At 32.8% G+C, this 25,978-nt stretch overlaps 1 protein-coding gene and 1 non-coding gene across 2 annotated transcripts; both read left to right on the top strand.

Moving 5' to 3' along the window:
• Positions 1-424: 424 nt before the first annotated feature.
• On the top strand, positions 425-15,305 carry LOC145632013 (putative ATP-dependent DNA helicase CHR12). The gene is made up of 12 exons (XM_081684258.1): positions 425-911; positions 1,377-1,533; positions 2,558-2,622; positions 2,905-3,093; positions 3,473-3,622; positions 3,788-4,171; positions 5,571-5,830; positions 5,934-6,152; positions 7,218-7,425; positions 7,509-7,662; positions 12,875-13,477; positions 13,990-15,305. Exons 1-12 carry the CDS (start codon positions 675-677, stop codon positions 14,739-14,741), a joined length of 3,378 nt encoding a protein of 1,125 aa, XP_081540384.1. The 5' UTR covers positions 425-674; the 3' UTR covers positions 14,742-15,305.
• A 2,742-nt stretch (positions 15,306-18,047) lies between these two features.
• Positions 18,048-18,120, top strand: TRNAK-UUU (transfer RNA lysine (anticodon UUU)). Its single transcript has one exon. It is a non-coding gene; the product is annotated as a tRNA-Lys (tRNA).
• Positions 18,121-25,978: the final 7,858 nt, after the last annotated feature.

Below are 25,978 nucleotides of genomic sequence, written 5' to 3' on the forward strand. Positions count from 1 at the left end.
AAGGATGCCTAAACATTAATGACAAAGAAAACAAGGTTTGAACCGTCACATTACATTGACTAATAAGCTACATCTTTAATAAATCAACTCTAACCTAAAAAACATTAAACTTTAAACTTTAAAATGTACGAGTATCAAATAAATCAACTCTAACCTAAAAAACTTGGTTTGTAATCCTCAATTTTGCTTGAATTTTTTTTGGTTTCCAAATTAGGGTTTTATTTTTCTTTAAAAACATTATTGTAAAAAGGAAAATTCCGTATTTCGTAACATTTAACTTTGGTAGAGACTAGAAAGGATACGATACGACTACACAAAGGGTATAAAAGCTAACCCTCGTCCGTGGCATTATCGCCACCCGCCCACCCTCCAAGCAAATTCAACAATTATACGCACCTCACATAAGCAAAACCCAAAAAAATACCAAAAAGAAAAAAAAAAAAAAAAAAAAAAAAAAAAAAAGGGAAAAACAAAAAACAACGAAACACACCAAAACGGCAAAACCCCAGACTCTGGCCTTTCTCTCTCTCTTCCCTCTCTCAGTTAATCAGAGCAAAATTGAGATTATACTAAGAGAGAGACTGATTTAAATCCCTTAAATTGGCGCAAATTTCTGATATAAATCATCAAATTAGCCGTTGAATAAGAAACCCTTTTGTTCATTCATTCCCGCCATGGTTACTCAGGTGGTTGAGGCCAATTCTTCAACCCCACCTCCTTCTCTTGATCATGTTCAGAAAACCAAGACTTTGATTTGTGCTCTTAATCTTCTCTCTCGTGACATTCCTCTTCCTCCTGAAGTTTTCGCCTCGGTTTCTTCTATCTATCGCGGCGACGATGGTGATGTTGATGAGGGTGTTTCGCCTTCCGGTGATGCTCAATTGGGTGATTCTTCCTCTAAATCGAATAAAGTGAGGATTTTTTTTTTTATTTATTGTTTTGGATTTATGATGAGTTTTGTTTGAATTTTGATTTTGTGGTGAATTTGGGGTGTTTTTGTTTTTTATTTTTGTTGGAATTTTGTTTTTTTCTTGCTGATTTGATTGTTTAGGTGTTTGTTCTTTTGATTTTTCCGGGTTTTCTTTGATGGGTTTTGTTCAATTTGTGATTTTGATTGAATCTGAGCTGCTCTAGTTTTGAATTTTTCAGAATTTGGTTTCTTTGCTTGTATTGGAATTGTTGTTTTTTGCTTGATTGAATTGTTTAGTTGATATCTTTTTGGGATTCTTGAAATTTCTGATAATTTTTTATTTATGGTATTTAATTGGATTTTTGGGTATTAATATTTTGTTGGACATTGTTCTCCTAAGTTAATCTAAGCTGTTTGTTGTGTGCTTGCTGTTGTATTTGATTTGATTGGTAAAATTGGGTTGCAGGACGCATCTTGTATCTCTAGTTATGGGGATTTAATTATGGAATTTGAGGATGCTGTGGTTAAGCAACGACCGAAATGCATGTCCAGTAGCGCTCTGACAGAATTGAATGAGAGCCGTTTTCAGAGCCGGGTTGAGCATCGTTTGACTGAACTTGAAGGTTGGTGTATTTTATCATACTTTGTATCACTGTTAGGTTATGACCTGTTATTTGAGTTCTTTTCTGTTAGCTTTTGACTTGTTATTGAGTTGTTATTCATAAATAGTATATTGTGCTCTTTTATTCGTGAGTATGAACTGTGTGGCTTCATTGGGAGAATGCTTACTCAAGATTCTTGGAAGATGTTGAGCTTCAAAATCGGTCACATCTCACATGATTGGTTTAATATATGGGCCTGTAAAGTAATTTACTGTTCCCAATGGCTGTTCTTTCTGCCTGTGAAGATCCTCTTGCTAATGGAGAGACCATTAATTACTACTTTCAGTGTGATAAATAATTGTGCTAAATATGTGTATCGTAAACTCAGCTGTGCTTGTTGAACTGGTGTTTGATTACTGATGACGAAAGGGTATTCTAAAGGATTTACTTTGTCCACATTGTGGTGCTTTCATGCATTTGCATGTAATAATCTTTGAAAGTATACATTTAGGGCTTGTAGACCTTTAATTCTCAGCTGTCCGCTTTTCAAGCATCAGTAGCCCAATGTGTCCTCTTTTCTGGCAAGGTCACAATGTCTTAGGCATTGATGATTTAAGACAATGAATTGATGTATTATTGACTTTATTTACTAGCTCTGTGAATGTGAAATGTTACTTTTAAGTTTTAACTTTATTTTCTGGTGAAATGGGTTATCTTTAGTTGGAAGGAATTTCTTTTGTGTGGGGTATAACTCTGTTAACAAGGTATTTATACTTTTTTTAGGTAAAATTAGTGCTGATCCACAGTAAACCAGATTTTTGTGTGTTATGGACTGCAGTGATGCGTTTATTGTCTTTACTTGCATGGTTGAACTTGATGGGCTATATTAGGTTAATTTCGCTACTAAAATTGAATTTTTTATTAAATACCAAGTAAAGTTTCCCTTAAAGTTTGCTGATATGTTGCACTATCCATTTCATACCGTATGAGAATTTAATATGTTGATTATGCTCTCTATTTTACTAATTCTTTATTATAAAACCAGAGCTACCTTCAAGTAGAGGCGAGGATTTGCAATCAAAGTGCTTGCTTGAGCTTTATGGTCTCAAGGTAAATGCTATGCTATTTCTTTTGTGAGCTGTTTGGTTAAAGCCAATACAAAATTGGGGAAGTACCTACCTCCTGAGCTTATTGTATCAAATCTTGGCTACTTTATGAGCGTTATGACTAGCTTTTGAATCAAGAGCCAGGACTGTTAAGATCTCAGATGTCACTGAATTCTCTTGGGTTCTTTCAATTTTTTTTGTTTTTATAACCATTTGAATGTGTAGTCTATCCAATATTATATTTGAACTGGCTGGATAACATGCTCTGTTTTGTCTATTCAATCAGCTTGCAGATCTGCAAAGTAAGGTCCGTTCTGAAGTAAGTTCAGAGTATTGGCTGCGCCTCAAATGTGTGCATCCTGAAAAGCAGTTATTTGATTGGGGGATGGCACGATTGCCCCGTCCTTATTATGGTGTAGGACACCCTTTTGCTAGAGATGCTGATGATCAATTGAGGAAAAAAAGAGATGCAGAGGTGATGTGATTACTATTTCTGTCTTACTCTCGTCCATCCCCTCCTCTCTTACTTGAGTACAGTCTTCATCCCCTTCACTTCTATATGTTTTGCGCTTAGTAGAGTTTCCATCTACTGCTTCAAAAAAGTTGTGCATGTGATAATGATTAGCTGACTAACATTTGAAATCAGAGGACAAAGGATTTAGTGAAGGTCTGATGAAAGCACACTATCTCCAAAAGGGAATAGGTTAAGTGTTGTTATGCATATTTTAGTTTCCTTAAAGGATGATTCAAATTTGAGTCGGAACTTTCTATTTCAAATTTAGTGTCATTGTTATGTTCAGAAGTAAGCTAATAGTTGGTGTATAATATTGATTTGGTGAACTGTGTAATTGCAGAGATTATCCAGATTTGAAGAAGAGGAGAAGAACTTTGTGGAGACTAGAAAAAGGAAATTTTTTGCAGATTTGCTCAATGCAGCTCGTGAGTTCCAGTTACAAGTTGGTTCTATTTCAAAACGCCGGAAACAGAGGAACGACGGGGTCATGGTATTTTTTGTTTTTCCATTTGCTGTCAATTTTCTGCGACTTTGATAGCTGTAAATTTTTTTGAAAAAGTGAGGGAAAGGGGAAGGGGAAGGGCCAGGGCCAGGGAATAGAGAATGTGGAGGCATTATTTAGTATAAGATATTTTCTGAATCATTGATTTTCTAGGCGTGGCATGGAAGGCAAAGGCAACGCGCTACAAGGCAAGAGAAAATGAGGATGGATGCTCTCAAAAAAGATGACCAGGAAGCATACATGAAAATGGTCGAGGAGAGCAAAAATGAGAGATTAACTATGCTTCTAGGGAAAACAAATGATCTCCTTGTTTCTCTTGGAGCTGCAGTTCAACGACAAAAAGATGCAGAACATTTTGATGGCATTGAGCCATTAGATGAGTCTGATGTTGATATTCAAGAATTAGATGTCTCGAAAGATGGAACTCCTATCCCTGATGAAGATATTGATGCAAGCGAAGAAGATTTTGGCAAGGCAGGCAGTTTACTTGATGGTCAGAAGAAGTATAATTCAGCTGTCCACTCCATTCAGGAAAAGGTAAACAAGTTTGGAATTTGGAGATGGGTCTTTGGGATCATAATAATATTTACTTAATGTTCTATTGCTAATTTAATTATATCAAAAATGAAATTAATGATCGAAAATCTATGAAGTCATGCTGTCACTGCTTTGATCATAGTTGTTTGGTGTCTATCCTTGGAGGTGGAAAATGGCACCTTTAACTGTTCCAGGCCAGAAATCTATTAATAAACTTTTGGACCACTTTCTTGGCATTGCTTTGGCTTGTGGCAATTATGTGGTAGGGGGATATCTCTCCCTTTTGTAAAATTTTCTTTTATTTATTTATTTATTAATTTTTTTCATTTTTTTTACTACGTATTTTAATTTTCAATAGGGAAGCTTATCATCAATTATATGGAGCACTTATGTTAAATTATAATAACTATTCTTGTGATTAAAAAGAATGCCTAAATGCAAGCTGAACACCGAGCTCTGCTTACAAGTATTACAACAAGAATGCCACGAACATAGCAGAAGCAGTTGTGATCAGTATGTTATTTTAAATCCCTGCTTTAGAGAACACCCATTTGGCTCTAGATACTCTGCACTTTGCCATTCTTTTTTTCTTGGCCACTGATATGAAGCAGAACAAGTCTAGAATCATATACTTGACCAAAACTTCAGATCTTAGTTGATATTCCCCCCTTTGACAGTATGGCTGCAAACACATTGCTGCCTGAGCTTCCCTTGCAGGATTCTCTGTAATTGTATTAGCTTTTATTGTGGCATTCTTGTCCACGAGGCACAAGCTGAGCAAGCTGACTACCTTTTCCTTAAATTATTGAAAGGAAGCTTGAGCAGCTGGCTGGATCAAACAAAATGATTTGATATTTAACAGTTCTTATTTTCTTCTAGAACTCTACAGTAGTACCTGAAATCAGATCTACCTTTGAGGCAAACACCTGAGCCATGGAATTTACCATCTAATTTAATACCAAAGTGCACACCTTTTTCCGGGCAACTATAGCAGTTTTCTCAAAAAAAAAAAAAAAAAAAGCCTTGTTTGGTCACAAGTAAAAACGTTTAGATTGCACAATCATTTGCGAAACTCTATGAACTGCAGTCTCTCTTCTGTGACTAGAGGCTGTTGAATCACTTATTCTGATATTAGAATTTGAGGCAGGTTAGCCAGATTCCATCTGCTTATATGAAGTAATATATGTGTGGTTTATGACTTGAAAGTATTAACACAGCACACTGTAGTTGACCGTTAGACTGTTGCTCCCTACATTATTGCTTTATTAATTTTGAAGATGATTGCATAGAAGTTTTAAAGGTTATGTTGTACCCTAAGCATGACCGATGCAGTATGGAAATTCTTTGCTAATACTTGAAAAACAAATTTTAGAAATAAGGCTTGTGCAATTTTCTACAGGTAACAGAGCAACCATCAATGCTTCAAGGTGGAGAGCTTAGACCATATCAGTTAGAGGGTCTCCAGTGGATGCTTTCATTGTTCAACAACAATCTGAATGGAATATTAGCAGATGAGATGGGATTAGGGAAAACTATTCAAACCATCGCTTTAATTGCATACCTATTGGAGGTAAAAGGCGTGGGTGGGCCTCATTTAATTGTAGCACCGAAGGCTGTTTTACCTAATTGGGTTCATGAATTCCAAACATGGGTTCCCGGGTATATAATTTCTGCTTAGTTTCTGCCATGTCATTTCCTAAATTTCATATTCCACAGTACTTATAGTCAATTGATTTTTAAATATAATTTCTTTTTGATTTAGTATTGTTGCTGTCCTCTATGATGGGCGACAAGAGACTAGGAAAGCAATCAGGGAAGAATACTTCGCTGAGGAAAAGTTCTGTGTGATGATTACTCATTATGACCTTATCATGAGAGATAAGCAATACCTCAAGAAAATTCACTGGTATTACATGATCATTGATGAAGGGCATCGATTAAAAAATCATGAGTGTGCTCTTGCGCGGATTCTTGTCTCAGAGTATGTTCTCTACTTATTCTTCTCACTGCCTTGCTCTTCCAAATTTCTATATGCATCAATAAAATATAACAAATGAAGTGCTGGATGAACTTATTGTGTTTTTTTTTTTTTTTATTATTATTTTTTTTTTATTATTATTTTTTTACTTTTTTTATTTTTTATTGATGACAAGTGATAGTCTCCATGTTACCATTGAATTTCTTTTTTTTTTTTTTTTTTTTTTTTTTTTTCAATTTTTCTCTAGAGAAAAATTGTACAGTAGTAAATGATAGAACTTGAATTTTTGTTGAAGTAGGAGCTAGTGAGTTACCATGACCTCGTAAGAATGAGTGCTCAATTATGGTTGGATGCTGTACATTAGTGTTAATGTCTGCAACTATTTCACGTTAATTCTAAATATCCCTGGGCATAGTGTCCTTGACCTATGGTCATCACATATGAATTTGAGTGTGGGTAACAATATCCTATAATTGGACATGGATGTGGGGACTTGATATTCATAAAAAATATTCTTGATTTTAGAAGAATTTCTGTACGTGAATTTCACATTACAAATACATACAGACATTTCAAGCTCACTTGTTTCGTAGTTCTTGTTCAAACTTTCTCAAGCCCTTTGTAAACACATTCAATTTATCACATCATTTCCTCCTCTTTCCCTCTGAAGACTTTTTTTTATTCAAACATGTGATTTAGTATCATTGGTCTGGTTGAAAGTTGAAGTGTTGAGTAAGGATTACATACCCTTGTCAGAGTGTCAAATGTCCGACATGAGTGTTTGAGACAAGATGAAGAGTCAGAGTAACCTTATTATTAATTTATTCTCCTCTATTATGTTTGTCTGCATTTTGTTAAACTTGCCCTTTATGTAAGTCATGTGGCTTTATGAAATCGTGCTTGTATTTTGGACTTGAGCTTGCAGAGATGTTCTGTTATAATGAATCTGTGATCACTCTTGGTGAATGTGATAATTCAGAGTGCTACTTACCTTTTGCCTAAAACTTTTGCTAATTGGTATTCATTATTGAATTTTCCTCACTTAATGCAATTTTTATATATATCCAGATATAGGATTCGGCGCAGACTTTTGCTGACTGGGACTCCAATACAGAACAGCCTCCAGGAGTTGTGGGCCCTGCTCAATTTCCTTCTTCCCCACATTTTTAATTCTGTTGTAAATTTTGCAGAGTGGTTTAATGCGCCATTTTCTGAACGATCTGAAGTTGCACTTACAGATGAAGAACAGCTATTGGTCATTCGACGGTTGCATCATGTGAGTGCCCATTCATCCTTCTAGCCTATGTCCTATTTCATAACACCATGATTTGTTTTGCTCATTAAATTTTCTGTGGTTAGGTTATAAGGCCATTTATTCTCAGAAGGAAGAAAGATGAAGTGGAGAAATATTTACCTGGGAAGACGCAGGTCATATTGAAATGTGACTTGTCTGCATGGCAGAAAATTTATTATCAACAAGTTACAGACATGGGCAGAGTAGGCATGGATTCAGGTATTCTATTGATTCCTTAAATTCTAGCATTTCTTTGCAGTGAGCCTGCTATATATTTGATCCAATGAAATTTTTTTACGCAGTTGCTAGTATGGTGTGCTTTAATATTTTTTGGTTTGATAGAATTTTTTCAGATGCTTCTCTCCTGTAGAAATTAATGCAGGATAAGATGGGCTGGGATATAGTCTACGGAGGGAACTTACATTGGAGGTTTAATTGTTAATAGTTTTATGCCGAAGATTTTTAGAGCTATATAGCAATGTGGTTACATACTTTTGTCCGCTTTCATCTCATCAAATTCCTGTCTTTGTTCCAAATTTTGCGGATGTCCTTTTGACAATTCTTATTAGCTGACCCCAAATCATTTTGGGACTAAGGCTTTGTTTTTGTATTATAGCGGTATGGTTACATTTTCTTTTTCCTGTAGATGTTTAATGGTTCCTTGAATATCGGCTTTCCTTTGATAATACATAATGCACTCTCTCTCTCTCTCTGAACATTCAGATGTGTAATGCTGAACTTTGGACAAAGAAGTAACTTATTAATTACACATTTTTGCATGAATTATAAGCTACTCCAGTACTCTTGGGTTGGGGATGGAAGAGCCATAGCTTGGGAGTATAGAACAAAGCCAAGCCCATATAACAGATCTAGGAAGAGCCATAGCTAGGGAGTATAGAACAAAGCTGCTCCATGTCATTCCCAGTGGTTTTTGACCCAGATCTAGGAAGAGCCATAGCCAGGGATTATGACGGTTTCCTTACCTCCACACTTTGTCTTTTATTATAAAAACTTTCTGAATAGGTATCTACACAGACATACACAACACACGACACACAACAGAGAATACACACACACACACACACACACACTGGTCCCTCTCCAGTCTCCATTTCAACCCAGTAGGTTTTTTAATCCACCAAACCAGTGCAACTATTGTCAAAACAATGAAGCCTTTATCCACCGAAGATAGTGCAACACCTAGAATGTAAAAACAATGCAGCCTTAATGACTCGGATCACTGTAACAGCCATGCACTAGTCTTCATATAACAGTTCTTATTATACCTTAATTACTATAGATGTCTTATCAGATTCAGTTATCTTATCATCTAAAAACTAACAAGATTTATTTTATCTAGTTATATTTATATCGAGAGATTTTTCGAATTCCCTATAATTACTTGTCTCAGTTCTTGCTCCTTGTTAGGAAAACTAGTGTAACACACCGCACAACAAACCGTTGTAGGATAGTCATTAAGGAACAAAGGGAGTATATGACAAACAATAGTAATTATGAGGCAGTATTGTGGATTCATATCTTGAATTCAAGAGAGTATAATGAAATCAATCAATCAAACATACATTTAACTTAAATGACAATTCCCTCGTTATTGGTTTTAGGATAATTATCTATATTGTCTAATTACAATTCTGATTGGTTGAGAGTGAGGGATACTTAGTTGGTTAGAGCTTCCCATCACCCGCCTTTGTGGTTCTCTAAATACTTAAAAGAAAAAAATTCCGATAGTTTAAAAATACAAAGTATTTGCTTCCTTTATTACACATTACTTACAAGTTTTGGAATTCGTTATAATATTGTGAATCACAACTTAAAAACTTGCAAAAAAATGTGGGATAAATGAAGTACTATTGTATGAAACTAATCCCAAAACCCAATTTAAATCTTACTTAGGATATGTGATAAGTAAAACATAGATTCGATTAAGCAAGAATCAATATCATATATATGTACCAGAATAATTATCGGATCTCTGGCAATGTATTTATTATGATAAGTAAGTATGTATGTATTGGAACTATTACAAAAGTAATAAGTGAACTTAATAATGACATATAAGCAAAAAAATCTTGAATGATGATATTAGAATTCAGGATTACCCGATTTAACAATCACCACAATAATATTATTGCTTCATGGCACGTATTAAAGAGAAATACTATACCTTTGAAATTTTTAAAGATTAATAAGAAAAATTGTGTAAAACGATGATCGTAATCAGCTAATAGTCATTGATATTCGATTAGAACCTATTTTAGCAGAAACGAGAAATAGGAATTTTGTTTCTGCATTTGCTTTAACAAATATATTAAAAAAAATTATAGATTTCTTTTCATTTTATTCCTCTTAGTTGTAGCACGTAGGTATTAATATTCTACTACTTAAATTAATAATGGTAATACTCCTCCGGTTTTTTTGCTCTACTTACTTTCCATATTAGTCCCTTTTTTTTGTTGTACTGACTTTGCTGTATTCTATTTTAAGCTTACCCTATTTACCATCTTACCCTTTAACTCCATATTAATTACACATTTACACCTTTCCACACTATCTTTTTAATCTATTCATTTTTTTCTTACATTCACCTACCTTTGTACACTCTATCTTATTTTATCCTACTTTATCTTATTCCCACTCACCTTCTTCTAGCATTTTCTTAATTTGCTTATCTATATTAAATGAGTAGAAGAACATAAAAAACAGTGGGAGTACTTATTACTATTATTGTTGAACTTATTGTAGCAACAACAATAACAATTATTGTCATTATATCAATGACACACAACAATGGCAAGTCATAACTGGAAATACAAATTTTTTAGAACATAATTTTGATTGTATTTATAACAAGAAAATGAAAATTGTTTCCAAACCTAGCTTCGTCTTTCATTTTTTAAGTTGAAAAGAATAAAGCTTTAGTCCAAATGCAATTGTATTTACTTTTGCTTATTTAAAAAAATAATTAGCTACACTTTGGACATTTAGATGAAAATTATGTCAACCATACAGTTTAGATTAAATAGACAAATGGATTGGAATAAAGGTTAGTAGCATATTAAAAGGCGATATCCACATCACACAAAAGTAGTTGATTATAATTAAGAGGGTAATAGCATCTAGGATGGAATTTTTCTGTTAATAGTATGTGTGAGGAAGAACTGGGATCTTCTCCTATTAACATAAATCTGCTACCAACTCTTAACTTCTTTAAAATTTTTGTAAATGTCTCTAAAGCGAGTGGGTGCACTAGAGGTAGATATAGCTTTGTTGCTTGTGTGGCATAACTTATGTCGTATTGCCATGATGACTTAGACTGTCACCATCAACTCCCCCCCCCCCCCCCCCCTTCTATGAAGATTAAAAAATCGCATGAGTTTTCCCCACCATTAAATGAATGATTTTATACTTATCTCCTAATATCAACTTGGTTGCTCTTGTTGCCTCATAACTCGTATATGGGGTGTTACACTTCATATTGGACCAATATCGCGCATAATTTTAATTAATGGCCATGTCTGACACTTTGACACTTGCCCTTTTCAAAGTCCAAGTAACATAGTTTTTCGGGAAAGCTTTTTGATATAGTCTCTACTCTAGTTCAGATCTTTTTTATTTTTGCCTTTGTAACTATTTAGTTTTAACCAAAAGAACCCATACCTTTATGCGGGCTTTCAAGAGATTGGGCTTGGATTATATGTTAACAGCCACAAGGAGAAAGAAGTTGCCCTCATACCCTTTTAGCTGCTGATTGGGGGTGTTTTTTTGAACAATGATAAGGACACGAAATGGAAAGAATGAAATAATGCATTGTTGAAGCTGAGTAATCTAGGAAAATTTTCAATAACTTGAAGGCAGATTAATGACAATCCTTGTGTTTTAGATATGCATTTGATGTGATCCTTATATATTTGCTTGGGTTTGTTTTCTCCTCGCCTCTCAGCAAGGTATGTAATCGCCTTATAACATCCTTGTTGTGAGCCAACTTATAACATCCTTTTTGAGAAAAGCAAGCTGTGATGATTTTATAGATTTACTATGTGGGAACCGTCAAAGTCACTACTTGTGTGTGCAAGATTAATAATAAAGCTGACAACTTTGTTTGCCACCCTTAAAAAATGTGATTTATTTATTTTATTTTATTTTTATTTTTATTATTAACTTTAGATACCCAATATTCGCATTAGTATAGAAAAGAAAGGATCAGCAGATATTGGTTCCAGACCTGGAAGTATTAATTGCTCAAGAAAGAGGTTAATTATTACATGACTGAATTAGTTATTTTGTATTAGGACCAGATTAGTATACCGTTGTATCTGAGTTTAAAACTGAAGTATTTTTTCAATTGCTCCCAGACATTGTTCTGCTTGTGCTCATGGGTGTTGGTCCTTTCTCATCTTTTCTCTCCTTCCAGTGATGGTGGAACTGTGGAAGTGGAGGTGGGAATTTGTATAGCTTAGCTTTGTTAGAATTCTTATGCTAGGTGTATATGCAGCGTGAGGGAAAAAGAAATGAACTTATGGCATATGTAAGGGTTGGAAAAAAAGGGGTTATGAAAACTGAGGATCAAGACCTCTTTGAGCACAAGATTTGAGCGGTTATTGGAGAGCACCAAACTCATGTGGATGTCTCTTGATTTAGTGGGCACTTAATTTGTGCTGTTTAACTGCTAAACCATGTTAGTATAATTTATTCCACTGCTCTTGTGTTAGTATCTTTGATCTTTATTACTTCGCTTATATATTTTTGGTGGTGCGTGTTTGAAGACAGTTTGACTCTCTGGACCAGTTTGTCTACTACTGATAATCTGATAACTTGCAAATGTTCCTGTGTCTTTCTTATGTAATACTTTAACATTATCTCCATACTTAAAGGCAAGGCATCTACTTATAGTGGTTGTGTTGGATGTACAGAACTTCTTTATTTGCAAACAGGATATTTTATGGCCTAAGAAGGAAATTTAGTACCATAAAAAAAGGGTAAAAATGAATGCATTCAGACCTTTAATACGGTTGATAATAATCCCAAAGGTTGAAACTGCCCTGCTATACAACGTAAGTAGAAATGAGTGCATATATATATATATATATATATATATATATATATATATATATATATATATATATATATATATATATATGCCTCAAGTTTCGTTTCACTAGGTATTAGGGTATTGATGAAAAGGAACCCAATTGTCCAAAATGTAATGACCGGTGCAAAATATTCCATATGTACAACAAATACATGTATGCTTGCCTTTGGTATGGAGATTATGATTTGCTGTTAAGTATGAGTTCAAAATTTGTAGTTGTTGTGATTTACTTTGTTGTTATTGGTGTTATTTTTGTTGTCGTCTTTATCATTGTCGTAGTGCCTTTTGGATGATCATTAAATCTATAATTGAATGTTGCAGAGCGAGGGAAATCAAAGGGCCTACAAAATCTGTCAATGCAGTTAAGGAAGTGCTGCAACCACCCTTACTTGTTCTTGCCAGAGTATAATATATGGCGTAGCGATGAGATAGTGAGAGCATCAGGAAAATTCGAGCTACTTGATCGACTGCTTCCTAAACTGGCTAAATCTGGACATAGAGTTCTCTTGTTTTCACAAATGACTCGTCTCTTGGATATTCTTGAAGTTTATCTTAGAATGCGTGAGCACAGGTTCCTTCGACTTGATGGCTCATCAAAAACTGATGAAAGAGGGACTTTACTTAAAGAATTCAACGCTCCAGATTCTCCATATTTCATCTTTCTTCTCAGTACTCGCGCAGGAGGTCTGGGTTTAAACTTACAGACTGCAGATACTGTGATTATATTCGACAGTGATTGGAACCCCCAGATGGACCAACAGGCTGAGGATCGGGCCCATCGTATTGGTCAGAAGAAAGAGGTGAGAGTTTTCGTGTTGGTTAGTGTTGGATCTATAGAAGAGGTAATTTTGGAACGCGCAAAACAGAAAATGGGCATAGATGCCAAGGTAATTCAGGCCGGGCTCTTCAATACAACATCAACAGGTATGCTGCCATCTCTCTCTAATTTTTTTCCCTTTCTTATTGGAGCCTCAAGCATATTTCCGTAATTTGATTTTTTAATAAAAAAACTGGCATTGCTGTCGTTGTCCTGCATTCTTGTGCGTTGTGCCTACCATCTGAGTAATTTGTATTATAGTGTTTTCCATGAAATTTCAATACATTTTATACATATATTGAACTTATGAAGATAATGGAATTCTCCCCTTTCTTTATGTTCAAGGGTGGAAGTATGAGAAGTGGATAATATATTTCTGTGATAGAGACCCAGCAATTCTTGAAGCATCTTTCCTTTTCTTTTACCTCTCATTTCTTTTGCACATGTGCTATCCATCCCCTGCCTCTATATCTGTGGTTGTCAAGTGATTGACTGAATGCAGTTTATGTTTAACTCATGACTCTTGAGACGCTTGATTTATTTATGGCTCTTCATCTATTGTATTGTACCTTTTGTAGTTAAGTACATGCCATGTGAAAATTTTATTTGGTTCATGCAGCTCAGGACAGGAAGGAGATGTTGGAAGTGATTATGCGTAGAGGAACAAGCGCGCTTGGGACAGATATTCCGAGTGAGAGAGAGATCAACCGGTTGGCAGCTCGAACAGATGAAGAGTTCTGGCTATTTGAGAAAATGGATGAAGAGAGAAGGCAAAAGGAAAACTACAGACCTCGTCTTATGGAAGACCATGAGGTGCCTGAATGGGTGTACACTGTTAACACTGATGCCTCTGAGCGAAGCAAAGGTTTTGATCATGAAGTGGGCAAAATAACAGGTAAGCGGAAGAGAAAAGAGGTGATTTATGCTGACACCATCAGCGACCTACGATGGGTAAAAGCTGTAGAGAATGGAGAAGACTTGTCCTCAGCTATTAACAAGAAGAAGAGGAAGGAAGCTGCTTCCTCTGAGAACTTGAACTCGCCAAACAATAATCATGGAGCAATTGAAAAGGTATATGATCTTGGGGATGATGATATCACTAGTTTCAGTGATGGAAAGAGTGAAGAATTTCCTCATCCTTCCCCTCGGAAGATGAGGATGAATGGGCTGAACTTTGGAACACCCGAACATGAAGATGATGGCGGATATGGATATGAAAATGGAAGTGGAAGTGGAAGTGACGCTTGGAATTTGACATGGAAGACCCATAAAAAAAAGAGATCAAGTATTAATGTTTTGGGATCTTCAACCTCTATGTCTGAATCTTCTAGGGGTCAGAATTCTAGTGGCCGAGGAAACCGATGGAGTTGATTTATTTAGTTTCTGCCCTTCCATCGTCCCCTTGGAGGCAGTTTAATAGTTGATTGGTTTTCACCTGGGGATTTCTTTAGGATTGTGGTTGAGATATTTGATGGCATTGAAAAAGCTGAACGGAGAGGATCGATACTAATGGCCTTCTATCAACCCCTGATGAGCATTGACGAAGGTTGAGAACTGTATCTAAGCTGTTGCACCTGGGGACTTCTTCTGGGCTGGGATTGGATGATCGGCTTATATTTTGCTGTGATTAGTTGTTATTAGGCTCTATTTAGCGATTAATTGTGAAGCTTCCTATCATTATGAAAATCTAAGTAGCACTATATTATGCTATATGTAAAAATTAAGAGAATTTTCGTTAGTTTTGGTGGTAGATCTTATTATCTCTAAACTTGAGCTTAGGGTGAAATCGAGTTTTAAGTTAGAGGTTGCCAAAATGTGGTACGATGCTATAGCATGGTGCTCCTTTCTTAAGCATAGGTAAACTTCGATAATATTTCAATTAACAAACTAATAAATGTTTATAAACGTTAATTATCCCTACAAAGTAGAATTGAGCGTGCTTATTTGTTTGGAACTACAGTTACTTTGTTATTTAGAATAAGGAGGATCGAACCCTCAACCTCTTATAAAAGCAATAACTAATTTACAATCTAAGTCAATTACCAAGTATGTTATTAATATGTAAAAAAAATTATACAAGTGCAAATCATAAATTTTAATTGAAAAAAAAAAAATCAATTTTAGTTTGACAATGACAATTACAATTTTAAAAAGCCGTTAAAAAACTCACTAGTTGATGTAATCAATTACAGATTTACAGTTGTATGTTACAATATGGACTCTTTTTATGGACTCTTGGTCTGTTGGATTTGGAAAAGAATCTTCAAATATTCCAATTACTTTGTGTCCTTAGATGGAAAATTGGTAACTATACTAGTGTTCTATTCTTGATAACTGTTGCTCTTCTGAAAACTTAATTACTATGCTTAATTTAGAAAATTCGGATATCAACCTGATCCAAAGTGAGTAACTTTTACTTGAACATACCCGACCTATCGTAATACAATCAAAATTCCTCTTCATTGAACTTTTCAATTATTCACTCGAAATTATTTTTCGCTTTCACTTTCATTATTGCCAATTACGAAGTAGTTTTTACTCGTATTGTCCTAATCACTATAAACTAAATCTACTAATATTTCATATTTAGCTATTTGTAAATTGGCAAGGAGAGACAACTTTGTTACCTATTACAGACAAGTATTTGTGAGAGTGAGGGGATAACTCAAGTGGTTAGAGCTTCCCTTCCGGTTTCGGGAGATATTGGGATTGATTCTCACCCCCGCCTTTGTGGCTCTCTAAACACAAAAAAACAGATAAGTATTTGTATTTAAGCATCTTTTTTCTGTAATTGTTTTAGTGTTAATAATATTCGGCCAGTTTATATGAAAAAAAGACAGTTTAGTGTACTATTGATAAATATTTGTGATATTAAACATTATTTTAACACCTTTTTTTTTATTGGTGATTAGTGAGTAGCCCGGGAATTGTCCCAAAATACTATTGTCATATTGTGCTACTGTTAATTTTAAAAACATTTAATAGTATGTATGTAATATGTATTTTCAATATTTTTATTGTATAATATTATTTAGTGTGCAATATTAAAGCATAATTGGTTATTAGCCTAGATGGTTAAACAATAACCCAAGAGGTCAAGTGTTTGAACCTTAATTGGATAACAAGGGGTAAGAGTGTAATTGCACATAGTTTAGTACTTGATGTTAGAGTAGTACTCCGTACCATTGAATATTCAGTGGTACTAACTACGTACATACTAATTGGTCATTTCATGCGGGATTTAAAGTTTTCCATTTTAGATTCAGTGGTATAAAATATAATTTTAGTGGTATTTAAAAAAAAGGTTCAAATGTCTAATTAGGCTGTCAAATAATGTCATTACAGCTCAGTGGTACAAAATACACTCCCAGTGGTACTCAATGCGGTTTTAGTGGTACTTATAAAAATCCTCAGTGGTACAAAATATATTCTCAGTAGTTGTGGTCCCAATTTTTTTTTTTTTGTCGTTTTTGCACGTGAAACCATTTCTGAAAAGTTTTAGTGGGGCACACACCACCTTTTTCACTCTTCCTATCTCTCTCCTCCTTTCTCTCTCTTCTTTTTACTTTTATGTTATTTTAATGGTTGTGAGACATTTGCATTTGTTTCACAACCCTCCATTTTTACTTCCTCCTAAAACTCCAAGGCATGGAGTGGCATTATGCCATGTGTCAATTTTTTTTGGTCATTTTGCCACGTCACTTTTACAATTTTATTATTGTATTTAAATGTGTTTGATTTACACCTTAGAATAAATGAAGTTATTGGTTTTAACTTTAAAGAAAGAGAAGGTGTTACTTGCAAAATTTTGATTACAATTGAAAAGTTGAATAATTATTACAATGTTTTAAATTGCTTAGACCCATTTAATTTGTAAAATTGTAACCGATATGTATTCAATATATTTATCTTTATAAAATAACTTTCCAAGGGAATGATACACTAAACGGTCTAAACCTCTTGGAGAAACATTTTACTGGGTGATTATTGTGTTAGGTGAGTGTTTGTTTACTATACCTTTCTTGGTATGCAATGGATATATTATTTTTAACTCATATTTTAACACTTTCAATAAATCACCCCAAACTAATATGACCTATATATGTTGTAAGCTATAAGTAGCATTTTGGTTTGATGATTGTGTAATTACTATAATATATAGGATTTGCTATATTTTGATATGAGATTTCATTGGTTGATTTGCTTTATAGTTCACTAAAAGCTCTCTAGGTTAGTGCGTGTAAAATTCTTCATTACTCGATCACTACTCTCGGTGGTTGAATATTGGTTTGATGGTTCATTTGTTCATCCAATTTAAAATGGGTATTACATTTATTTAATGCATGTACGGAGTAATTATTTGTCATTTATTAATTTGTCATGAAGAAGAGAAACAAACCTGGGACATTGTCCGGGTCACTAACTAGTTTTTGAATGAAATCAAATCGTTATATACTATTTTATTTATTTTTTATATTTTTTTTTTAAAAAAAGACTTAATGGGTACCGAAAATTTGAATATGGTAGTTCTTAATTACTCCATATATTGCGTCCCATGATTTAAAATCAATTGACAAATCATCATCGACCATATATCCATATGCATGTTTCATTAAACATACGAAGTAATAAGTACATTATACTAATTACAAAATCTTATCATAAATATTATAAATTGCCTTCTTAGCTCAGTGGTAGAGCGCGTGGCTTTTAACCACGTGGTCGTGGGTTCGAATCCCCACAGACGGCGATGTAGAGGAAGAACATATAAGATTAGCAGTATTCCACTGTCACACTAATTGATTTTAGGATATAATTTTGGGGTCTTTAATATTGAATTCATAAGAGTGATTATAATATTTCAATCTTAGGGAAATTCTACATGGTGGCCTCCTACTTTTAAGTTTTCCACGTGGGAGACACACTTTTTTCCAATTCTCTCAAGTGGCATCCAAGTTTTGAAAAATTACATACAGTGCCCTTTTTTAGGTTTTATGGCTAACCTTTTGATTTTTTGGTTAACCACAATTATTTTTTTTTTTTAAAAAAAAAAATCAAATTCTTTAAAAAAAAAAAAAATAAAAGAAAGAAAATTCGCAGCCCCCATTCCCCCAACCTACGACCACCCTCCCCACCACCACCATCCCGGAAGGCGGCGACCTTCACCATTCCGACAACCCAGCCCTCCCCCACCCTTCGCCGCCACCCAGACAACCTTCACCATTCCGACAACCCAGCTCGTCCACCTACCCACTAAACCCACCACATGAAACCCCCAAATATCCGACCCAAAACCCGAATAAACCACCCCCGCCACTTTAAACCCCAAAATAAGGACCTTTCCCACCCTCAAAACCTTGGGCGTCAGAGTTTCAAGGGTGGGGGAGGGTCTAATTCGGGGTTTAAATTGGTGGGATAGGGTTTTTAAGGGGTTTCGAGTTGGGTATTTGGGGGTTTCGGGTTTGGGATATGGGGTTCAGGTGGTGTCGTGGTGGGTTCAGTGGGTAGGGGGACGGGGCCGCCGGCGCGGGCGCGGTAAAAAGGGATTCTGGGCGCCGGTGGTGTATGGGGGTTGGGGTTGTGGATGGTGGACGTGGTGGTGGGAGGGTGGACGTGGTGGTGGGAGGGTGGTCGTGGGTTTAGGATGTTTTTTTTTTTAAAAAAAATTCTTTTTTTTTTATTTTATTATTTTAAAATATAATTTAATTAATTTTTAAACCAAAAAACCTAAGGTTAACCATTTTAATTATAAAAGTTAGCCATAAACTAAAAAAAAGGACACTATACATAATTTTGCAAAACCATAGTGCCACTTGAGAGAGTTGGAAAAAAGTGTGTCTCCCACGTGGAAAACTTAAAAGTAGGAGGCCACCATGTAGAATTTCCCATCTTATTATTCTTTAAAAATTATAGTTAAAACGAGACTAGAACCATCACATTCAAGGGTGAATGTTTTATTTGAACTATTATTTATTGATTAACAAAGTTAATGGCGTATAAATATAATAATTTGTACGTGGTGTCAATTTTCATACACAAAATATGAACAATTAATATGCGAATATGAACAAATAATATGCGAAATATGAATGCTAACAAATTATTATATAAAATAAAAAATCAATTAATTACAATATTATATACTTCACACTTTGATGGTATATTACCATACAATTAATTAATATTCTTAGAAAGATATACCTATTTTCAATATTTGTAATTTTAATATACACAATATCAATATAATATTTTTTTACATTAAAAGTCATGTGTTGTACCACTAAGCTTATATAATCAGTTAGATGTGTTACAAAACTAATATGTATCCAATAAATAGATCGATTTAAATGAAACATAAGTATTTTAAAGCATTTACTTTTTACTTAGGAGTGTCCGCTCTAACACAAATACCAAATGCCAATATCTATTGTTGTATAATGTTTCAGAAAGTTACACTGTTAGGGTAAATTATTTGTAAAATAGGCATCTTATAAGATTCTATTTTATATGTATATCTATATGGTTCTTAGTTGATAAACTAGTTTTAGGTACGTCCTGGGTCATTTTTTATATATAAAAAATTATAATAAATTAAAGTAATATATATTTGTATTTTATAATTTAATAAAATATTATTGAATTTTTCAAAATTATGAAATATGCAATAACCTAACTTTTATACTTCATATTAGTTTGTTTTATTTGTTACAGGAATCTTTATATATATATATATATATATATATATAAGTTGAATAAAAATTTAGAATTTATGAACATAAATTTTTTGTGAGGAAACATTGATGATCGATTTTAATATGACATGAGTCACATGACCCCACATTATTTATCAAGTCATGACGACACATGGCAAGAATCATGACACGTGGCATGATTACAATTCTTGCCATGGGTTTTAATATATAGATTATCAAACTCATCGTCATTTCCTATATAAGAAAAAATATAAGCGGAAACGAATTTTTATTTATAACATTAATATAAATATTGAAAGATGTTTATTATAATCAACATAAACATTAATAAATTACTAACTTTTTTCGCATAAATATTTTCATCTTCTTCCATGCACCATTTCAATTCACTTTTCAACTTTTCATTTAACCCGTGAAAGGGTTAATTTTAGGATAATATTTGTTTTTTAATTAAAGAATTATACTATTGTGTATTTGTATTGTTATTAATTTTTTTAAAATCATAACATCTTAGATATAGATTGCATTTTATTAGTAAAATAAAATACTACGTAAATGTAATGAAATATATATATTTTTTTTAAATTAAAAAAACAACGAAAAAGTTTGAATCTTGAAAAGAAATTTGAAAAAAAGAAAAAAGAAAAATGAGCTACAAATAAAGTTGAGAAAATTTACATTTGATTGCTCCATTAAATTCAATACCACTATTCTTGAAGTTTATATAGATGATAATCATAAAAATATAATAGAATAAATATTAATATTGGAAGCAATCCAACAGGAATCCCTCAAAAAAATATATGACAAGCATAATAAAAATCGTTAGAAAAATAATAGAAACAAAAGGAACATGATTCCTTACTTTGATTTTGTTTGTCTGTAACCACAAAATAATAAACACATTAGTAACTTCAAGGAAATTAATAAAACGATAATTGAAATTAAATTAAATAAAGTTGATTTGAGGCCAAACCCTCAAACAGTTCTACCTTTCATGCCTTGGTTTAAGGATGGAACCTCGGGTAAAGTATGGACTTCTTGGAGAGCTTGGGGGAAGTACTGTAAGAGAATAGGGTAGACTAATGTTTAGGCTAGAGCATAGAAGAGAGAATAGAGAATTATTTGATGCCCCGAACTGCAGAAATGAGGCTCGTATTTATAGAGGAAATGAATAGGGGATGCACGGAACCCTAGAGCTGCAGATAAACCCTAATTTAGGCACCGTGACACTGTGTGTCTGTCGCAACACGACAATGGGCATCGTGTCACGGTATTTTCTATCGTGGCGCAGCACAAAGTTTTGCCCTAAATACGTCTAAATTGATAAAGAACGTGAAGAGTTGTGAGCGGAGAGTACGCAGAAAAATCCCATGGGGCAAAGGACATCGCAACGCGACACTGTCCACTGTGGCGCAACACGTGGAGCCATGTCACGGTGTACAATTTTTCTTGAAATCCGTCCAAATTCAATTCACTTGCTTTTAACCTAATTTAGCTTTGTATTTTTAAGTGTTGTTTTAGAGTTTTGGGCTATTTAGGGTTATTATTCATTGATCGGGATTAATTAATAAGTAATACAAAAATGAATTAATAGGGTTCGAGCCAGAATACAAATTGGACTATGATTTGACTAAACATTAGGACTGATCTGTTGACTATTTTTGTGAATTGAGTTTGATTGAACATAAGCACTCCCGGGATTAAATACTTAACCCAACCAATAGTGGCGGTGAAAGGTTGTTCATCATCGGGTTTGATTTTAGGAAGATATTTTTAGGTGTCTACAAAATGTCATACCAAAAATAAAAGCACAATCTCATTATCTAGCCAAAAATTAAAGTAAGGCTTGTAGATTTTTAATTTTAATAATTAAAAATTATCAATTAAAACTCTTAGAAATTTTTTATTTTAAATATACATATATATATATATATAGAACATTTGTGTGAGTAATATGTTTAGAACATCTAATTTAAGAATTAGAACAAGTGATTAAAAATTTATAAAATTTGCTTTATGAAATTTTAAACATATGAGTAAAATTTAAACATATGATTTAAGATTATGAACATGTGAATAAAAATTTAGAACAAACTGATATAGAATATAGAAAGTGTGAGTAAAGAATTTAGAACATACGAGTAAAAAAATTGAACATACAATTTAAAATTTGGAACATATAATTAAAAATCTTAAAACACACGTTTTAAAATTTAGAACATACAAGTTAAAATTTTGGAACAAGTTATTTAAAATTTATGACATCGAACTTAACTAAATTATGGTTTAGAACATGTGAGTACTAAATTAAAATATTTGATTTAATTTAGAACACCTAAGGAAAAATTTAATAAATAAAGAGTGTTCTCACATAAGAAAATTTCTCACGAGAGCCTTCCCATATATATATATATATATATATATATATATATATATATATATATATATATATATATATATATATATATCAATTAACCTATACTAAAAGCGAACCTAAGATGACATTTGTCATGATGTCATTAATAATTTTCCCTCCTTTTTGCACTTTCCTTTTTTTTTTTTTTTTTTTTTTTTACCAAATTTTAATGACTTCCATTTTATAAGCTACAATAATACTTATTTCTATTTTGACAACATATCTAATCCAATCATACTCAATTAATATTTTTTTTAACATATATTCTATATACTATTAATCTTTTAGTTACAAGTATACAAACATAGATTAAAAATAAGGTATTAAATATTAAGGAGTATCAATTTTTTCCTCCAAGCTCCAACATTAATCATTTGACATTAATCGTTATGCAATGTGATTATTAAAATTAAAATAAAAACCGCTACTACTCACTATAAATACATTTTAAAAAAAGTTGATTATGGAATACTAATTATCGTAAAGTAATATAAATCAACTAAATTTTTATTTAATGCCGGTCAAAGTGTGTCAACAAAAATATAAGGACAAATGTATATGAGTTCGTATGTGGGTACTAACCTTTTATTTTTTTTTCCCTTTTTTTTGAAGACATATACGGGTACTAACCTAAGCTTATATTTTCGTTTTCTTATATAAAACCCAATAGTTTCTAAATTTCTATTAATAAATTATTTTTTATAAAATTCAAAACAATAACCTTTACGCATTTGGTATAAATTAAAATTCAAGTTATTTTGTCACAAATTTTTTTTTTTGATATATTGTTAAATTAACAACCATTCTTTATTCCCCTCAAAAATAAAAATAAAATATAATTAAAAACCATTCTTTATAATTTTTGTTGTAAATTTTAATTATAACCGTGCATGGCACAGGACTTAACCTAGTATATATATATATATATATATATATATATATATATATATATATATATATATATATATATATATATATATATATATATATATATATATATATATATATATAGAGGGAGGCTCTCGTGAGAATTTTTCTTATGTGAGAACACTTTTTATGTTTTAAATTTTTACTCGTATGTTCTAAATTTTAAATATGATGTTCTAAACTTTTTCCCAGGTGTTCAAAATTAAATCAGATGTTCTAAATTAGTACTCACATGTTCTAAACCATAAATAAGTTAAGTTAGATGTTATAAATTTTGATTGACTTATTCCGAAATTTTAACTTACATGTTCTAAATTTTAAAACGTGCGTGTGTTCTGTGTTCTAAGATTTTTAGTTATATGTTCTAAATTCGGAAGCATATGTTCCAATTTTTACTCACATGTTCTATATTTTTACTTATATGTTCAATATTCTTACTCCCATTTTCTATATTTTATACCAAGTGTTCTAAATTTTTTTATTCACATGTTCTAAATATTAAATCAGATGTTCTAAATTTTAATCATATGTTCTAAATTTCATTAAACAAATTTTTTAAATTTTTACTCACATGTTCTAATTCTTGAATCAGATGTTCTAAATTATTGCTCACACATATGTTCTAAATTATTAGTCATATGTTCTAAATTTAAATTTGAGTCGCATGTTCTAAATTTTTACTCGTATGTTCTAAATTTTTACTCATATGTTCTAAATTATACATCAGTTCTCATATAAGTATGCATGAATTCTCACATATGAACCTATTTTCACCGGATCCCTCCCCTATATATATATATATATATATATATATATATATATATATATATATATATATATATATATATATATATAATTTCCTCATTAAAGCTTTAAAGTGTTATCACATATCAGTAGTTAAAGGCTGGTCTCGAGACCTCGTAAATATTTATGGTCCCTCGTTCAAAAATGAACATTTACTATAACAAAAATGAACATTTTCTAATTAAACATATTTTACAATAAATTTGTATTTCTCAATAATTAAATGTTTATTTTCATGCAGTATGATGTAACTTTTTAATAAATAAATGTTCATTTATATATTAGATGTATATATATTTTTTCCCACTGAACATTACTAAATGAACATTTACTTACACGAAAGTGTACAAAATAACATGTGCACTTTTTATTGCATAAATGTTAAACAATAACATTAACGAGACTATGAAATGATATGTTTATTTTTTACAATTGAAATGTTCAGTTATATAACATTTTGCACAATCTTTTTTTTCAGTTTCATAGTCTCTTTATTTTATTTTTAATATTATAAAGGTTCAATTACTAAATGTTCATGTTTCTAATAATTGTTCATTTTTTCTAATAAATGTTCTGTAACACCCCAATAATTCTCTCTTTAAACCTGTGAGTAACCTGAACAATATTCAAGAGAATTACTGACGTGCTACCGCCACGTGTTCAAACATTAAGGCTATATTAGAAATTAGCAGCGGAAAACTAATTCAGTTATAAATAAGTTTCAAAACCAATAAATAAAACCAAGTTAAATCTTAAAAATTGGAACCATTAAGGGCCTTATTCAAAACCCAAATTAGTTAAAGTAGTATAACATGAAATCGTGTTTAAGGAATTCAAAAGTAAGTAGCAAAATAAATTGTGAAAAGCAACCAACACTCCACTTAAAATCCCACCACCAAGATGCGGATGCTGGATTTGTAAGAACATGTGGTTAATCTGCTCCCTAATATTAGGGATGTCAATGGGGCGGGGCGGGGCGGATGTTGGCCTTCCCATCCCCATCCCCACCTAATATTTTCATCCCCATCCCCATCCCCGCGGCGGGTCCAATTTTCATCCCCATCTCTGCCCCACCGGGTACAACTCCAAAACCATCCCCGCCCCACCCCCCACTTGGATATCCATCCCCACCTAATCCCCACCAAAGACCCGCCTAATCCCCACCCAAGATCCACCTAATATTTGTATCTCAAATACACAATCTTACATAATTAATACGAATTATAAAATAAAACATTCTATACACATTTTTGTGTTATAATATAAGTGTCTGTAGACACCCATTTGTGTCTCCCCAAAACAAAACCCGGTGATGAGTACCTTTCACGTCGAATCATAATCGAATGAAGCGAAAGTGAGGAAAGTTTAGTGTTGCGGATAGTTTTAATTTCTTTTCTCTTCTCTTTGTTTTTGAAAACTTATTTTAAGAAAACAGCCAATCCAGTTTGATTGGTCCATGGTATGGGTCCAATAGTAGTGTAGTTGGATAAGGCTTGACAAGAGCTTTCCAACGATATATTATAAGCCCAATTCCGATGAATATTGAGGAAGTTATGGCCAATTTACTGAACTGGGCCCGGTTTGAGCCGCGGCCCAATGATCTAGAGGAGGGCCTAATATGATTTATCATTCCTAATGCAATTAGGAATGGTTTTAGTCTTCTAGATTCTTCTAGAAGGTTCTTTTCATTCCTAATTCAATTAGCATTGATAAATTGACTTTAGTTGACTTTTCAGAGTTTTAAT

The sequence above is a fragment of the Chenopodium album genome, chromosome 5 (assembly GCF_948465745.1).
Source record: "Chenopodium album chromosome 5, dcCheAlbu1.1, whole genome shotgun sequence".
Taxonomy (NCBI): domain Eukaryota; kingdom Viridiplantae; phylum Streptophyta; class Magnoliopsida; order Caryophyllales; family Amaranthaceae; genus Chenopodium; species Chenopodium album.

Excerpts from the sequence above, each read along its gene's own strand:
- LOC145632013 (XM_081684258.1), top strand. The coding sequence starts at position 675 with ATGGTTACTCAGGTGGTTGAGGCCAATTCTTCAACCCCACCTCCTTCT. Across the intron at positions 912-1,376 it reads CTTCCTCTAAATCGAATAAA|GACGCATCTTGTATCTCTAG; the intron begins GTGAGGATTTTT and ends ATTGGGTTGCAG. Across the intron at positions 4,172-5,570 it reads TCCACTCCATTCAGGAAAAG|GTAACAGAGCAACCATCAAT; the intron begins GTAAACAAGTTT and ends AATTTTCTACAG.